At 36.4% G+C, this 19,522-nt stretch overlaps 1 protein-coding gene across 4 annotated transcripts in view; it reads left to right on the forward strand.

Moving 5' to 3' along the window:
- The window catches only part of GRK7 (G protein-coupled receptor kinase 7), a 40,626-nt gene extending 21,491 nt beyond the window's left edge, over positions 1-19,135 (forward strand). Inside the window, exons 4-6 of one of the 4 annotated variants that reach the window (XR_004242055.1) lie at positions 193-10,159; positions 12,017-12,048; positions 12,752-19,135. Coding sequence is in view for 1 of the 4 variants with exons in the window: in XM_032119232.1 (XP_031975123.1) it covers positions 193-535 (343 nt within the window). In the remaining 3 variants the exon portion in view is untranslated. Of the gene's footprint in view, positions 1-192 lie in introns of all 4 variants that reach the window. The other 3 variants (XR_004242054.1, XR_004242056.1, XM_032119232.1) reach the window with 3 other exon arrangements.
- Positions 19,136-19,522: the final 387 nt, after the last annotated feature.

Genomic DNA, 19,522 nt, shown 5'->3' on the forward strand with positions numbered 1-19,522 from the left:
GATCAGAATGTTTTCAGCTTCTCGACTTGGCTTATGTTGTGCAATGCAGCGTTCTTTGGTTAGGAAAAAAGGAATTGTGCTGCATGATATATCTCCCCTTATTTTAAAGTACTGTCATGTACGAAACACAGCCACCCCTGTATCTCTCTGAGAGCAAAACACACTGATGAGCAAACTTTTGCTTTATTGCAGGAATGGAGACGATGACCCAAGAAAACACAGCTTCTTCAAAACAATAAATTTCCACAGGCTAGAGGCAAGCCTTATTGACCCTCCATTTGTGCCAGATCCATCAGTTGTCTATGCCAAAGACGTTGCAGACATTGCTGACTTCTCTGAAATACGAGGAATTGAGTTTGATGACAAAGACAAGAAGTTCTTCAAAAAGTTTGCAACGGGTGCTGTCCCTATACCCTGGCAGGAAGAAATCATTGAAACTGGACTGTTTGACGAACTGAATGATCCCAACAGAGTAGTTTCTGGAGGTTATGCAAACGGAGGGGAAGCTAAATCGGGAGTTTGTTTGTTGTTGTAATTATATCATTACCAAAAAGAATAGAAACCACCTCAGAACTTTCCATATTCTGACTCTATTTCAGAAACTCAGTACACCTGTTTGAGAAGAACCAGCCAGTGTAATGTGAGATTGACAGGCTATGTAGTACCACCAGCTGAATAGACTGTATTATTTTCCTTTGCTCTAAGGAAGGAGACATTTTTGTGTTATTGGAGATGTATCAAATGAAGAACCATATTTCTTCAAGAAGCTTAGAATAAAAATTCTGAAATACAACAAGCAATGATAGAGTGAAGAGACAATAGCTTTTGAAAATGACTGATTACTGTTTTGAATACAATGATTTGTTGGTTTTGTCTCTTTTTTCTTGTTATTTCTACTAACATTTCCTCTTTGTTCTACAGTTTTCAGGAAGGATTTTTTAATTTTCAAGTAATCTTGGACAGTGGAGCTCATATACCATGTCAAACTTGGAATCTTATTGGTTAGCCAGTCTGTCTGTTAAATTCTATTAGGTTTTGGGTGGTTTATTTTAATATGTTCAAATTGTCATAAGATATAAAGAAATATCTACATATCACTTGGAAATAAGAACAACAGGATCAAACTCTTTTCAAATGTGATTTTAAGATTTGAAGATAAGATAGCACCAATTTAATTGAATAAAGCATTTATTTACTATTATTAAGTGTATTCTTTTAAGTGATAATACCATATACAAAGAAAATGTATTTGTAAGTAAATAGACATTCTTTTTGGCAATTTTAAACTTATATCAGATTTCCTGATAATTTTTCTGTATTTTGGTGATAAATTAAGATACAGATAGACCAAAGCAATTCGTAATTGACTTTTTACAAGGCATTCAGTGTAAGATTTTAATTCAAGTTGCAAAATGCGTTATACTATTAAGTGCTGTAATGATGAAAAGGTTATGTATGCAAGTTGAAACTATCTTCAAATGTTTGTTGATTCTTGTAAATTTTGATGTGTTTTTTATTTTTCAATTTTATGACAACCTAAATTGAATTACTTGGGAATATTGCTATGAATACTTGCTACTGATGAAGTGTATTACTCATGAGATGCCTCCTGCTGATTTTCTGTGGTAAGAAAATAGGCAGTTGTTCTTTGCACAACTTTTAAAACTGATCCTGCACATGCTGGTCAGTGTCATCTATCCAGCCATAATTTCCATTGACTGAAGTGGAAGTTGAAACTACTTCATTCCTTGGAGTCCTGGAGGCTGCAAATGCCCTCTTTTCTGTTTTTCATACAGCAAACCTCCTACTGAACTCAAGGATTTCTTTTAACTAGACATAGGGCTTAACTCACACATCTGTTTTAGAAGAGGAAAACCTGTAGATACAATGTCTTCTATAGTCAGGTCTGTCATGTGCAGCACAGAGCGTTGGTATTTATTTATAACCTAATAGCACATCCCAAACTCTTAAGTTTTAAATACTTTAAGTGTTTTAGTCACAGCTAAGTAATTGGTAATACTTTGTGTTGTTCTGAGTAGAAAAATAATTGCTCTTTTTTTCTTTTAAATTTGCTTTTCCAGTGCTTTATATACTTAATATTCAAGTGAAAAATCAAGAAGAACAGTGTTACTTAGGATTAGTGGGTAATTCTGTTCATGAATTATGAGCATAAAATTGTCTGTCTTTGGAGTGAAGACTTTGTATCAAATAGTTTGAAACAATATAAGCTGAATTCTGACTTGGTCTTTTAATTGAGAAGGATGATCCTGAAAGATTATGAAAAGCAGAGGAAGTTGAGAGGAGAGTGATGTGGTCCTGGCATGGATTTACGAAAGTGCTTCCACCACTGACATCCATTGATTTTATTTCTCATTGCTCCTACCTGCAGAAAGCTCTCACAGTGGTAGTGAATATAATAGGCTAGTATATTTAAGAAACCAAGACAGAAAACTTTTTTATATATATTATATATATATTATATATTGTGTAAATATTATAATGTTTTTTTAAACCCACAAAACACAAAATGACACAAAAAACATAGCCACCACCTTATTACAGCTAGGAGAGACCTGTTAGTGCTAGTGGCCTCAAACTTTTGTCCTGAATTGATGCACCTCAAATCCATAGAAATGCTATTTCAAAAATCCTCCAGAACCATAAAGCAGTACTCTGAAATGGCTGTAGGTTTTCCAGTGCATAACTGAGTTTTGGGTTCCCATTTGGAAAGAGGTTATGTACAGACAGAACCAGAATTTAATGTCTTGTTAGAATCACATATTCCCTGTGATATCAGGTGTTGCAAGGCTGCATTTTTCAAAATGTATTGCGATACTGAGATCTGTGAATTTGGGATGCCATGTGTGCATAGAATTAGGGTATTTAGTTTTAGAAATGTTGTAGTGTCATTAATCTCAGCAGGATGTGCATCAGTGAGATCCATAATGTTAAGTGTATCATGAATCATTCAGAGTAACTCATCAGAAGTCTGATAATGCACAGTTTGGCACAGTGTATGACAGAGAAGAATGTATTAGCTTGAAGTATTCATTAATTTTCTAAAATTCTCTTTTCACAACATGAACAACTTCTATTTGTGCTGTGGAGAGGGAGCAGAACAAAGATTATTTCATTTTCAGTGAGTCTTTTAAAAATTATTTTCAATTTTTTTTAAGGAATCTGTGAAATCCTTGGTTCTTTTCTTCTTCCTGCCACTGTAAAGTTCCTTGTTAAACTTTCAGGAGCAAAGTTATTTTAACAACCTGCTTCACCTTAACAAAAAGCCAGCAATCCCAAAAGATTTACATGTTCAATGAATTGTCTTACTGCAACCAAAGATGGTGCTCATGTGGGCAAATTTGAATGTATATGCAAGTGTTGCAAGAGCAGGGCCCAAGTCTAAAGTATTGACCAGGTCATTGGATGTTTATGATAGAAAATGAGGGATGACTTGGGGGAGGAAAATAACCTTGTGGTTGTGGATTACTTGAGTTGTTGTGGCAAAAGGAAATTTTGTAATTTGAAACTACAATTTTTTTCTTGTAGTTGTCTCCCTTTTTCATGCTTTGCCAATGTTGTGGTGTCTCACTTGGCTGCCTCCTTTTTCCGGCAGATAAGATGCATTTGAGTGCTAATATAATCTAAAAAACTAAATTGTGAACTCTGTTGCATTAAATGCAATCTGTGAAAGGTTACAGAGTTGCCCTGGCCACTCGGCAGGCATTGTACGGACAGTGCTGTCTTTCCTGCCCTGTTTTATTCAGTCCGGCTATTGGAACTGTTTGGTAATTCTAACTGTAGAAGGCTGAAATGTGAGATTCGTGGTGGCTTGATGTGTTCTTATAAAAACATCATTTAAAGTTTGGTGACACTGAAGAAAGGTTGCTGGCTCTGAGAGGGTATAAAAGAAAGACCTTTCCCTTACATCTCAAGTCCAGATTTTCTTTGATACTACCTCTGTTACCCTTACCATTGCTCCCCTAATTTCACTGAGCACAGAGACAAAATGATGTTTGGTATTAATATTAACCTAATGAAATCGTTGTTCACAGAGATTATTTCTCAGTGGTACTGAGTACCTTCAGTTGTTTCATGGCAAAGGCTCATGTAGTCAATAAATGCCTTGTGTTGCAGCAAGAAGTTCACTTTTACATTCCAATATGAAATAGATTTAGTAATAGGAAATTTAGTGTGCAAATTCCTGGCTATCAGTTGCATCTTTATTAGGGAAGGCAACTTTACATTAAGCTAAGAACATCATAACTTGAGACAGTTATTTCTTCAACCATAAACAAATGCCAATACAGAAAGCAAAACAAAAGTAAGATGAGATCTCTACTTAGAGCAGATGTCTGAAATTGTACAGTTGTAGTTATAAACTGATGCATGGTTTTATATATTTTTAATATCGGCATTTTTTTTAGAAATGAAATGCTTATAAGTGTATTTAAAATATTGTTGCTTTTACAGCTTTTAATGATATATATGTAACATTTTTCTGATCTGAATATCCACATCAATGATGAGAATAAGTAAGTATGCTCATGTTATTTACCTTAAAAAGTGTAAATTACTTCTTTGATGTTATGACAATAATTTTTATCTTTTTATCATTAGTTTTTTAATACCAAAACATTTAATCTCTTTCTGCTGTAATGAATTGTAAAACAAGTATTTTTATTATATACGGTGTTTTTTTCTCCATGATAGGATTTAAATTAAGGTCTTTGCAACTATGGTTCATAGCACCATAGAAGCACTGAAAATCCTACCAGTTCTGGGACTTCTGCTAAAAGCAAAGCATATATTTTTCCTGAGTGACAAACACATCAAGTTTGAAATCTACAGGTGGAAGAAGGTACTGGTACTTTGCAGTATGAGACCTGACACATGTAATGTTGTGGGTAAAGGTCCCCTGTGATCAGTGCAGCTCAGGGAGTGCATTTGGAACTTTGTGTCACAACAGCCTTGGGGAGCTGCACAGGCATAGTGAGGAGTGCATGGACAGAAAATGAAAACCAACTTAAGTAAGCACATGACATTTTATGATTAGGCACTACATCATTGCAGCAAGTAACACTCAATCTAGTATTTAATTTTAAAAGTATATACCAAAAGAGTAATGTTTCTTAGGAAATAATTGCTTGGTATTTCTCTTGAGTTTCATTTATATAATAACTGTCTGAACCTGAGCAGAGCTAGTATAAAATTCTTACCAGTTAGCCCTTTTCCTTAGGGAGGGGAAATCTTTTTGGCATCTCTTGCCTAGAAAAGAGCAAGAGTAAGAACGCAGGGGGTGTCAATGTGTCTCTTGGAATACAAGTACCTTTATCCATGGGAAAACATGCCTGGTGATGTCTGTAGGTAGCACCCTTCTCCTGAGTTCCTTTCCTTTTATACGGCATAGCAGATGGTCCTTATATACCCCACTCATGTCTCCTTTCCTGTCACCTCCAGAAAACTGGCACAGTTCTGAATGAAGCCATTTCAGTTTTCAGGGAAACTTACTGTTACTTTTGTATCTTGGACAGGCAAAAGGTGCCATAAACAACAGCTTTCAACACCATTTAGCGTTGACCCTAAGTGGTGAAAGGCTTTCGTGGTGAAAAACATGGGAAAAAAACCCTGTGAGTCTCTTTGAAAGGGCTTCTGGATATGTTAGGTCTATTCCTTTCCTTCTGACAATTTTGGGGCAGCTGCAGTGGTTAATTCCTTCCTTTCCTGTTGACCAAGTGCAAACACAATCTGGTTATTTTATCCTATTTATGCTCTTTATCCATGCTTTTCAATGTCTGAGTTTTGTTAGTTGGCCAGTTCTTCCAAGTGTTTTGTTTTCTGGTTAACATACACTGATATGGTGCTATTGCAGTGTTTGGTAGAATGACTTACAAAGAAAGAAAATTCTCATTTTTCTTCTGTACACAAGCATTAGTTGAAGTTAAACATAACTAATGAATTCTGATGTGTTTTATCAGTTGTGCTTTACCAAACTTACATGTTGGCCTGTACAGTTCATTGAAGTTCTTCTGACAGTTACATTTTACAGAGTGGAAAGATACAGTGAGGCTGAACGACATACTGTGTACATGTCCTTATGATGGGAGTTCCTCATGATGAATGTTTCCATGATTCATGTTTTTATAAAGAATGCCAAAGGGATGACTATGGATATATCACTTGTCATAACTTGTAGTTCAGTTAACAATAGTGAAGTAACTGTTTAAAAAAACAGCTATTGTACAGGAATGTTGAGTTATGTTTGCTTTGCAAGATTTCAAGCAAGCATGACATGGGATGTGCTAGACATGTCTCGTGACTTTTGAATCGCTGGGGTAAAAGGGCTGCTGCAAGTAAGAGCAGATTTGTTAATCACTCCTGTATGCAAACATTCCTACAGCAATACATTCTGTTCCCACTGCACACCTTTTGGGCAGCAGTGGAAGCTTTCTTTAACTCCACTGCTAGTCTACAGTGCCTAGTGCTCAGTCTGTGCAAATCCATTGATGGAACTACAAAGAGGGAAATGGTTCCCATATCTTGGGCTTCTCAGAGGACATAGAGCAGAGCACAGCACTGCAGTGATATGAGGGCTTGAGCCTGCTGCTGGCATCACCAGCGTGGAAGGCAGAAGTGGTTTTGGGAGTATGAAAGTGGGCAGAAGGAAGTCCGGTTTCATAATGCATGGAGTCAGTTCAGTCCCACTGTTAGGAATGGCTTCTCTAGATCAAGTGACAGTAGAGCTATTTTTTGATAGAAAATAGAAATGGATGATTGGAGTGGAACCAATGAGAGAATATCTGCAACAGTACCAAACAGGAAGGCTCTAAAGTGTTCCTGTTTGTGCATTTCCTTGTAGGAAGGAATTAAATTCATAGTAAGAAGTATGGATAATTATTATCATTATCAGTAATAATAACACCAGGATCATAAAGAAGAACTGCTAGTACCAATTACCAATTTAGCCTGTTATTGTGCAATAACTGGAGAGAGGCCTGATTTACAAACAAGGCAAAAGAATTGTGCTTCTATTTCTGAAACATACTACCTTAAACGATGAATACCATGAACATTGTCTTGTTCATGACAACAGGATGTCATGAACAAGAGGAGGAAACTCTCTGGTGAACTCGTACAGGACAAGTTGACACTAATCTCAAATATGGCATCTGGCTTCTAAATCTGTTTTATTCTATCTTAATTATGCAAGAACTATGAATCTGATTTGACAACAATCATTAGGCGCAGGTTTTTTCTGAAGAACAGAGGAATTTTTCCTTTCTGTTCTTTACAAGATTTTATCCCTTCCTCCAGGCTAACTTCTATCCTATTCCCTATTAGGATATTATTCATTGATGCAACTTTGCAAACAGATAAGAGGCTATTTTTGACCCCAAAACTGTGATGAAGTTGGTAAAAACAGAGCTACCTTGAGAAGATAATGATACATCAGTAATAACCTGGTGTTCAAAAAGAAGAGAAATATGCAATCAACGTATATTGAAAATTAGGCTGTAGTTTAAGGAGTATTTTCTTAAACAAAAAGGAGATATTTTAACTCATATCAGTTCCTTAGTAAAACTACTGTCCATGTCTGTAAAGAAACTGTATCACTGTTGCAGGCTATTTTAATCAGCATCAACATAGAAATATTCATCCTGATATTAAGTAAGGTTTGAAGAGACCAATTTAAATATCTTGCTGCACAGAGTGAAGGCAAAGACTTAGTTCTGGATATTTGACTAAGACAGCTAAGCAGTGCTGCCAACAGTATGTACAAGTATGTAAACTTTTGGTTTCCCATGCTTAGTGAAAGTGAGAAATGATAGTGCCAAAATCTGGAACCTACCATCAAACTAATGAGCTGTCAGAGCACACTTGCATGAAAAATTTCAAGTTTAAGGTATTGCATTAGAAAGGATGTACTCTCTGAGAGGCTGTGAGAAGGTGGAATGATTATACAGTTATGCATCTATTGATACTCAGATCTGGTTTTGTTTTACAAATAGTAAAAGCAGAAACATTCTTGGTACTTTTGGAAGAAATGTGGGAAGCTGTGCTCTGTAGTTGTATTGCTCAACTGCATCTTTTTATCAAGAACAGAAGAAGAAATCAGAAAATGTGCTCTTACTAAATTGTAAGGGTACTTTGTATGCTGCTTAAAATAATCTGATAATGATATATTGTCTGATATGACCTAAGAATTTTCATGCTTTCATTTTAGTATAAGACATCCCATAATGAGAGTTCTACTCTGTTAAATCAAGAAATGGATAAATGTTCGAATACTGGTTTTCCAAAATTCCACCCCCCGAGGTGATTTTTCTCATTTCTGCAGCTCACATTTTTGCTCCTCTCCCCATCTTTCTGTGTCAATAGTAAATCAAAATGTTATATTATTTTTGTTGTGAATGAAAATGTGGTGACAGATCCTGGATGAAAAGTCCTATAATTCATTAATTCATAACCCTAATCCAGGATCTACTACCCATGAAAACCAAAACTGAGTATGTACTCTTATATTTGGTCTTTCAAAAGGCTCCTAAGTTACCTCAGTTCCAGGCAGGGAAAGGAATAAAGAAATGGATAATCTCTTCAGAATTTTACATATGCTTTATTCAGAGAATAGTGGATCAAGTGTTTTAAACAAAGAAAGGAAGGAAACTTTTATTTCTTGCCAAGAGATTGAAACCTCCTGATTTTTTGCCAAGCTAGTTTATTTTGCTGCCAACAGTTTCCTCACCTTAAACAGCTCCTATTAATCTGTAAAGCTAACAGCAGTGAAGGAAACAGGCTCTGCAGAATGGCAACACTGTAAGAATCTACTCTAGTTCATGTAGGGACAGATTCACTTTAAAATTTTGGTATGTATTTGAAAGCACAGACAGTTCTAGGCAGGGGGTGGGTGACCTCAGATGATTCCTAACCAGATTTTACTTTTTTCTCCAAGTGCATGAAAGTTACTGGCTTTGTAAATGTTGATCTCTTACTGCACAGGAATTATTTAACTGCTTTTGCTATTGAATAAAATATGACCCTGATTTTCAGGATTCCGTATCTTCTGTCTTTAAAAAAAATGTTGCAATTTACTGAATTTAAGAAACTGAACTCCTCTGAAGTGAATGCATCAGGTTTGAAACTTGGTCTCCTTTAAAACTGGTGAGTTAGTTACTGCAGTTATAGCATATCCTCAGTGCTTATACTCGTGATGAAAAGCACAAGTTCTTAGATATTTTGTTATTCTTTTTTCAGTGAGAAGAACAAGATGATGAAGATGTTTGGTAAAGTCTGAAGTCAAAGGCTGGCCATGGGTACCATATGGCAACGTTTTTAGTTTTATTATGATAATAGACCCAAGACCAGATGTGTGATGAAATTATCTTTGTGTAGTAATGGAGCATAAATCTTTCACACCCCTTCAGCATGTTGTCCCAATCAAATTTATGCAGGGCTAATTAATTGAGGAGTTCATCAGCTACAGGTATCGGTTTAGTTTTTAGTTTAGAGTAAAACAGAGGGAAAGTTTTTAACTGGAGAACTATAAATTAAAACAGTTATGAAAATTACTAATTTTGAGGGGAGAAGGTTGTAATTAGTGAGCTGTATTAACAAACATATTCCATTTTTGTCTGGATGGACACAGGGATAGTTTGTTATTCTGAGATCCATGGAATGGACAGTGTTCCAGACTGTAGTGTTCTGAAATGACCATCATATTACATTATCTGAAAAATAGGCATTTTGAAATCAGTTTAAGACAGGATATGCAAGACCTTAAATCTTCACTTTAATCAGGAGTGGCAATAAATGCATTAATTGTGTTCTGTTCCTGCAATCTTCCGGTAAGGAGAAAAATAGACTCATTCTGTAAAAGCTGTTATTTTAAATGAACAATGCCTTTTTTTTTCTACAATAGCAAGAGAGAAAATGCTGCCTGAATCTTTCTTTTCCCCTTGCAAGTACTTTCTAATTTATAGTAAATCAAGTGAACAACCCTCTATTAATTTGTTTTTTCCATTCTATAGCTAGCAGACTGCAATTAATACTTCTACCAGCAGAAGAGAATGAAGAAATGTTTCAGACTTGGACACGCATCTCTGGGTCACCTAGATGATATGAAAATATTTGGACTGTTTAGAAGAACTTTATTTATTTTCTAATAGTAGGTGAAAACTCTTCTAAAGCCTACAACTGTCAGGCAAAGACCAAGGCATCTAAAGTAATAGTACATACTAAAGCAACTGCAATGAACTTTTGTGAATCCATCTCTAGAGGGATGGTTTGCCTACCAACTTTTCGGTTGCTCAACATACAATTTATAGATTACTGCACAGTCATTTGTATAGTTTTATGTTTCTAGTGAAAACACAAATGGTTTTATTAAAGTAAAGGGCTTTTATTTCACCAGAGAAACAAAGCAATGGGGAGGGAGACACAAGGAGACACACAGAGAACAGCTTGAGAGCACAGTATATGTGCTCAGAAGAACTCAATTAAAAAAAAATTTTTTTGCAAGTGTCTCTGTGTTCACAGATGCTTATCTGTGTAATACTAACTGACACCCTAAGGAATTTTTTTGGCTATTCTGCTGCTTCAAGTTCAGACAGCAGCGTTTTTATTTACTTTGTGCTTAATATTGACCCTCTTCAGAGCAGGGAACAGTCTTAGAGAAAGAAAAAAAAATACTTTTAACTATATCATAGGACACACTCTTATGAAAAAACATTGTCCTTTTTTGACATGAGCAACAGGCATGAGTTCTAGTAAAAGAATACTTCAGATTTCAAGGTGCCAAAAGGATTTATTCTGAAATAAAAGTTGTTGAAAAGCAGAACATGTAGTGTACTGAACCCAACACTACTTGACTCAAACGGAATACAAACTTAGAAAAGTAACATGGAAAAGGGGATTTTTTTTATTTAATAGAAATGTTAATCAGATATTTGTCTCTACAAACTGATTTATTATGTATTATTTGACCCAAAAGAAGTAAAAATCTTATGTCTAGGAAACAGCAGAGTATGTATGTCACAGGGTGAAGGCTCAGAACTAGCCCTGGAAATCTCTGTAAATGCACACAGAATCTCTGCATAAGCCAGAACCAAAGCAAAAGCTAGTAAAACAAATACAATCTTTGTCCCATCATTAACTTGTTATTTTCCACCTGCACATTAATCACAGGTTAAGAAGTCTGCCCCAAATGTAACTAAAATGGAAAGACAACAGTGATAAAAGTAGAATACTTATAGCTTTGTAAGTTAATGCATTGCAGGAAATTAAAATTAAATGATGATTTTTGCATAGAGTTACAAGCTTTTTCAAAGTTAACAGCTGAGGGTTGCAAATGAGGGTTTGTGTCTTTTAACAATGGAAATGGCAAAACCTGAATCTCCACTGGTTCCCCCAAATCCAAAATTTCTTAGGTCTGTGTTTAAGAACATTGTTTAGCAATAATTGCCAACAATTCCTCATGCTGCCTAAACAGTTTCTCCTCTCACCTAAATACAGAGTTTCCAGTTAGTGGCTTACTTGTCTGTCAGTTTACTTAAGGTTAGGTATATGTAGATATGATGAACTGGGTTTGTATCTTGATAGTATGAATTATTAATGATTAAATAAACCTAATTTAAAACCAGGTTTTGAAATTGGGCCTCCTTCTAAGAATATTTTTAAATACAGAACAGATACCGACAAGATACATATTATAGCTGCCCTACCTGGACTCCACTGTGAGTCCTGACAATGATTTAGGATCTAACAAAAAATCTGCTCTTTTTGAGATCATCTCAACCACTTCACAATTACCACAGAGGGAGGAACAGCTGTAATTGTATTTCATGGTCAAATTTAAGGCAGATATTTAGTATTTCCTGCTGTAGTATTTATTTGAACATTGTTTGGGACAATCTATAATCAAGTTGAGTATGAATTCATTGCCTATGATCTACGCAAATAACTATTTTCTCTGCAGTCACTTCAATGTTTTCAATGTGATTAACTCTCTGTTTTTCTGTTGTAGTTACACAGGGAAGTCATTCCTCTCAAGTATTGGTTAGTAACCTTTAATAACCTTGCTAATGATGTTTTCCATGTGGCAAATGTGAGTAGTCCATCTTGACATGAAGTGAAAGGATAGCAGCTGTACAGCAGCCTTAGCACTACAGGTGTGTTCAGTGCAGTGGCCAGCTGTGCTTAGTTTGTGTTTAAATGCTGAGAACACAACACTGCTCTTCATAGCACATATGAAATATAGTTCCTTCATCAGTTTCATAAATCATCTTCCACACCTGGAAGCTGCACTATGATTTCTGCCAGAAATCACAACCAGGTTTGCTTCTTAAGATGGCTGTAAGTACTTTAATTTATCTGTGTTATGGAATTACTTTAAAAAAATCCATTTCTGTGGCCCCAGATTTGTTAACAGATAGATCTCAGATATAATCAACATATCCTTGTCTGAACATTAGAATGTGCAATTATATTTGCACAAATCTATGCAGATGGGCTTTTATTATAAATGATCTTCTCTTTCTCATGTTAGCAAACAATTTAGTGAATAAATAAAAAATGAAGATTGACAGTATTAAAGTGTCCATTACAATTACAGCAGCAGAGAACTGCAGTAACAAGGATGTAGAACATTTCAATCTTTTTTAATACTCAGGGTTTTTTTGTAGTTGAAGATTTTATTTTCTCGTAGGCTCTGTGATTATAACAGACCACATTTTGACAGGGTTTTCTTTTGATTTTTCAGTGAACTAGATCCTGCTCCTTCTGCTCAAACACTTCCATTCATGTATGGCAAGTATCTCTCCCAGCGCAGGAAGAAGATACAGCAGCTTTGCTTATTATGTGAGCACTCAAGTGTGGATTTTTGTTGGTTTTGTCTGCAGTATGAATTTGAAAAAAAACTTTCCCAAGCCACCATGTTTTAAAAAATGTATAGTTTCCCAGCATCTTAGTAACCATGGTAACCACTGTTGCCCTTAAAATAGATAAGTTAAATGTTCTGTTTAAATACAGTTTCCTTCCTTTCAAAGGATTGCATCTGACAATAGGAGGTAGAATAAACATTTTCAGATTGTATTATGATTAGGAAGCAATGAAAAGGGAGGCCTGTTGTACATGTTTGTTCAAATGTGAGAGAAATTGGAAAATACATTTTAAAAATAATTAAAAACCTTTATTGGTGGCCCTTTTGGGAAAATCTGCTAGCATTTACTGGGAATAAAATATGCAGGAGCCCGCAGAATCAAAAAGAAATAAGCACATGGATCCTATGTAGCTCTGGTTCTTTTCTATTATTCCTATAATACTTATTTATAAAATTATGTTATAGACTACATTGTATCTACGGCCTTTTAAAAACCACAGATAGTTAAAAACCAACAAAAATCAATTGCTAAGAGTTTACGATTTTGTTTAAAGTGATTTAATTATTTGCTGTGAGGGTAGTACAATCTTACCAAAAATGCTGTAAAAAAGTCAGACCAAAAATAGACTAATGGTGGAATTCCCACACATTCACACTAGAAAGAAAATGCTGACTTTCATTTTCCATATTCAAAAGTGCTCTTTTTTTCAACTTCCTTTTCAAAACTTGTATAAATGGACAGATTAACTGCCTAGCATAAAAAGTGGATATTATCTCAATTTGTAAGCCTTGTGACTTTGTGTGGGTGTTCCACAATTGTACTTACTATAGGGATACTCCCTACGAATGAATTTATCAGGAACAGATGGATGTAGGACTTCATGGAAAAAATGCTAAGCATCTGCAATATCGTTTGTGGTTAATGATAGGGGAAGGTGGTTGGCTTTTTAACAAATCTAGCTCTCACTGAGGGGCAGACACACTCAAAAAGACTCAATAATTAACCTCAGATAAAAATATCAGTCAGGAGCTGTTCCTGTATAGCAGCTGGTTCAATATTTTTGTAACTTGAGTTTGATGCCACCATCACTAAGGTGTACATATGTAACACACACTGTTTGGATTAGGAAGTAAAATGGAACATACCCAAAACAAGTAGGTTACAATACATTTTTAATAGTTGAAGGGGAACTACATTGCAATGGTTTATATAGTACTGTTAACTTTCGGCTAAACAGAACATAAAATCTGGCTTGCTATAATTTTTTTTTAGCTAATGTATGCTCATAAGGACTAATAATAGGCCTTATGAGTCACAAGCATTCATTAAGTAAGCCACCAGAGTTTAAAAAACATAACAGTTGAGATCTAGTCTGTTTGAAGTGAACAAGTAAATTAATATGTTTTAAGTAATAGTGACTCTTTTAAAAACACTATAATCATATGCTTCTAAATATTTAAGATTCTTTATTCTATGCAAAACCATCATGTTAATTACTGGATTAGCAAGAATATCTTTCAAAACCAAACTTGAACCCATCTTCTAGGTTTTGAAACACATTTGGAATTCTTGACTCCCTCATGATGGTCCCAAGGGGAAATGTGTTACTCTCACTCGTATTTGGTTACTGGGGAAGGCACAGTTCAGGCACAGGCTTTGGTTTGCAGGGAAAAGCTGCTTTTTTCTTTACTTATCCCGCTGGCTTGATTCGGGTGCAATTAAATCAAAGGATTTGTTCAAGATCACTAAGGGAATCAGTGACTTGACTGGGGGAAGAAAGCTGGACTGGGAAAACTGAAAATACTAGTTCCCATCGTGGGACAATCTCTCAGTAGCATTTAAGTAAATTAGAGGGGCAACCTATTGTATTTCAGAGTCATCTGCACAAACTGCTGCATTGTATAGACTAAATTTATATTGGTAGGGAAATGCAGATACAGAAGGAAAACTGAATGAAAAAGATGAACACTTTCATGTGACAGGTATCTTAACAGACACACCAGATAAAAACCAGAAAAATGTAAATAAAATTTTGTCTTCCAAAGATTTTTGGTTTTTTAGATATCCCTTTTAGAGGAAAAGTTTATAATGAGTCTTTCTTGCTTGTCTTTAGCTGTGTATGAGTCAACCTTTAAAAACTGTGTTTTGTAGCTTACAGGTGTTCAAAGCTCCTTTGTCTTCTTTTGTTGTTGTTTCATCATTTTTCTTTTCCCAGTGACCTAGAGACATATCAGTACAATCATGTTGGTATGATACCACTGCTTTTATCAGTAAGATTAGATGACTGCAAAAGACTTCCCTGCTGCATACATTGATTACTGGTAGGAATAAGAAGTTGTCATCTTCTATGATAGCAGAAAGCAATGACATATGGACATGGGCTCATAATTTGCATCAGAAAATTTGGTGGTAAAGGAATAGAGAAATTTAGTATTTTCTAATGTATTTTCAAGGGCAGAACATAATGCTGCAGCAAGGACAGACTCCTGCAATTTCTTTCTATCCTCTTCCTCCTTCCAAACCTGACCTCACTTCTCCAGGCCTTTCATTCCCTCCAACATCAATTTTTCAACAGTGTTTTGTCTTCATAGACTCTTCATTTCAGCCTCAGTCTCCTGACTTAGCCAGCAGTGCTGGCTTTCTCCTTGGCTTGCTGCCTGAGTCCCTTGCTGAACTCAGGATGTGGTTCTGCCAATCTAATTGTGGGCTGCCACTGAAAGGGGTAGTCCGTCCTGTTCCTCCTACTGTCTGTCCTGGTCTCCCTTGTGAGCTGAGTCAGGGAACTAAACTTGTATAGTTCCTTTTCTTTCAGCTCAGCTCTCTGAATCAGGTCATCATGGGGTAAAATGAACACCAATGCTAAAAATCACAGCCAGGGTTGGAAAGGGACAGTGGAATAGGGAGAGGAGGGACCATCTCTTTTAGCAGCACTTGATAATTAATGTGAGTTTCATCATTAAACCTAATTTCCAGCCCCAAACTCCTCACCCTGCCTGTCCTGTGCTTTATTTTACCCCTTTAGCCCCTCTTCCTAATGGCTTCCTGTTTGCCCCTGCCCCTTCTGCTCCCATCCCAGGGATACTCATGAACTAATGGAAGCTGTCTTGCCCAGCTCCTTTTTTTTCTGTGTCAGACCTGTACTTCACTGATGTATTGTAGACAGACTTTGCCAGTAAACACCTGTGGTCCCTCACTCAATTGCTGTTTATAAGGTATTAGCTCAAGAGGATAGAAAATGCTTCAGCAATTAAGACAGATACTTCATTCTTATAAATTCTTCTCAAACCAGCTTTCATTAAGAAGCTCTTTTACTTGTCCATGAAAAAAAATCTGAAACTGGACTCTGACAGTGTGTTATAAAATGGATAAAAAGGCTAATAGTTGTGAAATTCCTACAGTTTGAGCTTTCCTCACTTTGAACCCTTTGTATTAAAAATAAGCAGCAAAATAGTTTTCAACAATAGTTAGAGTCTCTTGTTCTCACTGTAAACAAATGCTGAAAATCTGGGCAAAAATCTCCTCTGCATAATGCAAGTCAACTCCCATTTACTTCACAGGAGTTATCGTGCTATATGTGAGAGCAGAATCTTGTCTCTGTGAATAAAGAAGTTTTTTCAAGAGTGAGGGGGCTCTGCATAATGAATGCATTTTTACCAGCCCTTTCTGATTCATTGGCAAACTCCCAAACACAAGAACTGTTTCTGTAGTCTTTCTACTCTCACAATGACAGACATTTTCTTTTTCATTTTTAGTGGGAAGTCTTTTGTACATATTTTTCTCATGAAAATGTGTCTCTTGGTATTTTGTACAGTGAAATAGAAAGTCTATTTCAGTCACAATATTTTTGAAGTTGTTCTGTCCTGAGTTTATAGTGTATCTTCTAATTCCAGTTTAAACTTAGCTGAAGATAAAGAAGCAGATTTGAGCCTTATGTGTACGTCTCCTGCAATTCAAAAGCTGCTTTGAAACAAGACTGGGCAGGCCCCTCTGGAAGTTACAGCAGACCCAGGGAGCTATCCAAGTCATGCCAAAGTTGTGTCATGCTGTGGTCCACCCTAGACCCAGACTAGAAAAGAAGGGGATGGCTTTCTAGTTTTCAGGAATTCTCCAATGGGCCAAAGTGAAATTCCCTTTAGCAACCCCCCAAAAAGCCAAACCAAAAAAACCAAAAAATCCCACAAAACCCCACCAAACTTGTTCTGAAGAACTGCCCTCTACAGACCGTCTGTACTGTTAACTATTACAATCTTGCTTCCTATCATATTTTATTTTTTTCCCCAGAGTTCTGCATGACAATTTTTAAAAAGAACTTAGCAGGTATGTTTAGGCAATATTCTTAAAGTTTGGAACATTTTGTGTTCTATGATTTACAGTTTTATCATCATCATACCTTATTTTCAAGGTGTGAAATAAGGTTTTCTTCCTGTTGTGCTCTGGGAAATAGATATTAGTGATTATACCATTACAAAGATCAGCCATACAGATAAAGCTGCCTTTCCAGAGAAACAAGAAATTGTAAACTGAGGAGCACTCTTAGTGCTGAATGGTCTGTGAGATGAGCCCACACTTGACAATGTTCAGACACCCATATTCAGAACCACCAGTGCCACTCCCTCATTTCTGTCTGTGGAACCAACTCAGGTATTTCAGTAACCACCTGACACACACGACTGGATTTCTTCCAAACCTGAGTTAAAACCTGTCTTTAAAAAGTATATCTAATCTCATGCTTAAAACCCAAACAAAGGTATACCCACTATCTTAGCTGATATAAATTATTTAAATGTTTAATTGCCCTCACAGGCAGGAAATGTCAACATTAGGTTTGTCTTGCTCCAGTTTCCAGCAAATGGATACTATTGCCTTTTTCAGCCAGGTTGAAAAGGTCATACTATCAAGATCTCTTTCCTGTATTTAAGTACCTTTTCAAAGTAATCCAGTCTCTTGTCAGGTTTTTTTTCTTTCAGAAGCTAAATAAGATGAAATGTGGAAGCTTCATATTCTACGTTAGCTTGTTTTCTGCTCCCTGGATATTTTTTCAGTACTCTTTGAACTATCACTAATATTTCCCTGTTACTGTAAATATCAGAAGTCACTGCAGGTGTTTTTGTACCATTTCTTCACCAATATGTGCAGATTTCTCCTTTCTAGAAGACAAGTTTTTATGCCCAGTAGATTGCATTAGTTCTTTTCCTTTTCCTGTGATGTAGCACTGCCAGGGCTGTGCTGGTCCCTGTGCCAGGCCAGGGCCCTGCCCACCTGGCCCCCAACTCTGGGGCTGATGTCCAGGCCTGGGCTCTTGCAGGTAACCGTGTAGCAGATCATGCTGTCCTCATTCAGCACTTTGTATTCACTGGAGTAGGGAGGGACCCTTCCATTATTTTACCTGGGATCAGTGTGTAGCTCATGGGTTTATATGCCCAGGAGTCAGAATATTGACCTTCCTGCATCTCAGGAAGAGTCTGATGTTTCCATCCAAGTCAGGTTGGGCTGCATGAGATTGCTGATTTTAAAAACGAGCATAATGGTTAATATAATAAAACTGAGCCTCTGAAACTCAAGAGTACAGAGTACAAAAAGTTTCCTATATTTTATGATGTGCAGACTAAAGAGTTTCAGTGATGCTGGATAATTCTAGTTTCTGTAATACTTTGGTTTACATTTTCTGTAGTTTAAAAAAAATATGAATATATTTAGATGTTGACATTTCACTGCATAATGTAGGGCTTGGTCATTTCTTAGAGACAATCTGATTTTTTTAATCTATGTTAAATTCCTCTGTTCTTTGCATCTAGTAAACTCTAATGTTATTGAATCAATATGGTGCCCATTCCAAAAAGATGGATATAGGTACACGTTGCTGACATGTTATTCCGTAATAGTGAAGGATACCTATTTGAATAAACTGGGAAAAATAATTCAGCAAAGCAGATGTTAAAATGGAATGACAGTCAGGTTTTGCTTGGTGACATTTAAAAGAAAAATAAAAATGGAGATGGCTTATTTCTGGCCTGAAATGGAATCTATCAGCTGAGTAGTGTGACACAGAGTAGTCAGTGAGTGATACGTTTTCTGCTGCTGTTTTACAGCAAATAGAATGATTTAGATGATGTACTGTAACAGCAGAGAATACTGGAATCAAATGTTCAAGAGGCAAACAGGTTTATTCTATTTTATGCTTTACATTTACTGCTTTCTGGAAATACTGCAACCATTGTAAAGATTTAAACTAACCGTGCTGATAAATACGTATTTGCTCATAAGACATCTCTTAAATTGTTTCTCTTACACCAGACTACATCTGAAAAACGTATCTTTTCCATTCGGATTTGATCTCTTACTATTTTAAGAACTGCTTTGATGTAGGAGCTTTCCTGTTACACTTGAGTTTTGCAAGGTCCCCGGTTAACGCCATTATTGACACTGGCTGAGAACTCTGAGGGAGAACACGTTAGGGCTGACCCCCAGGGCTGGGGGTACGCGGGGGCTGCCACTGCTCCGCTCCGTTTGGGGAAAGAGAATTCCAGGGCGTAAGCTCCTGATCCGTGCCAAAGAGTATATGAGGCTGCTCCTCTGCTATCAGCCGGGGGATGGGGAGGGGGGTTTTGTGCTGTGTTACTTGGACCTTCAGGAGCGTGACAAGCAAGAGA

This window comes from Corvus moneduloides, chromosome 10 (genome assembly GCF_009650955.1).
Source record: "Corvus moneduloides isolate bCorMon1 chromosome 10, bCorMon1.pri, whole genome shotgun sequence".
Lineage (NCBI taxonomy): Eukaryota > Metazoa > Chordata > Aves > Passeriformes > Corvidae > Corvus > Corvus moneduloides.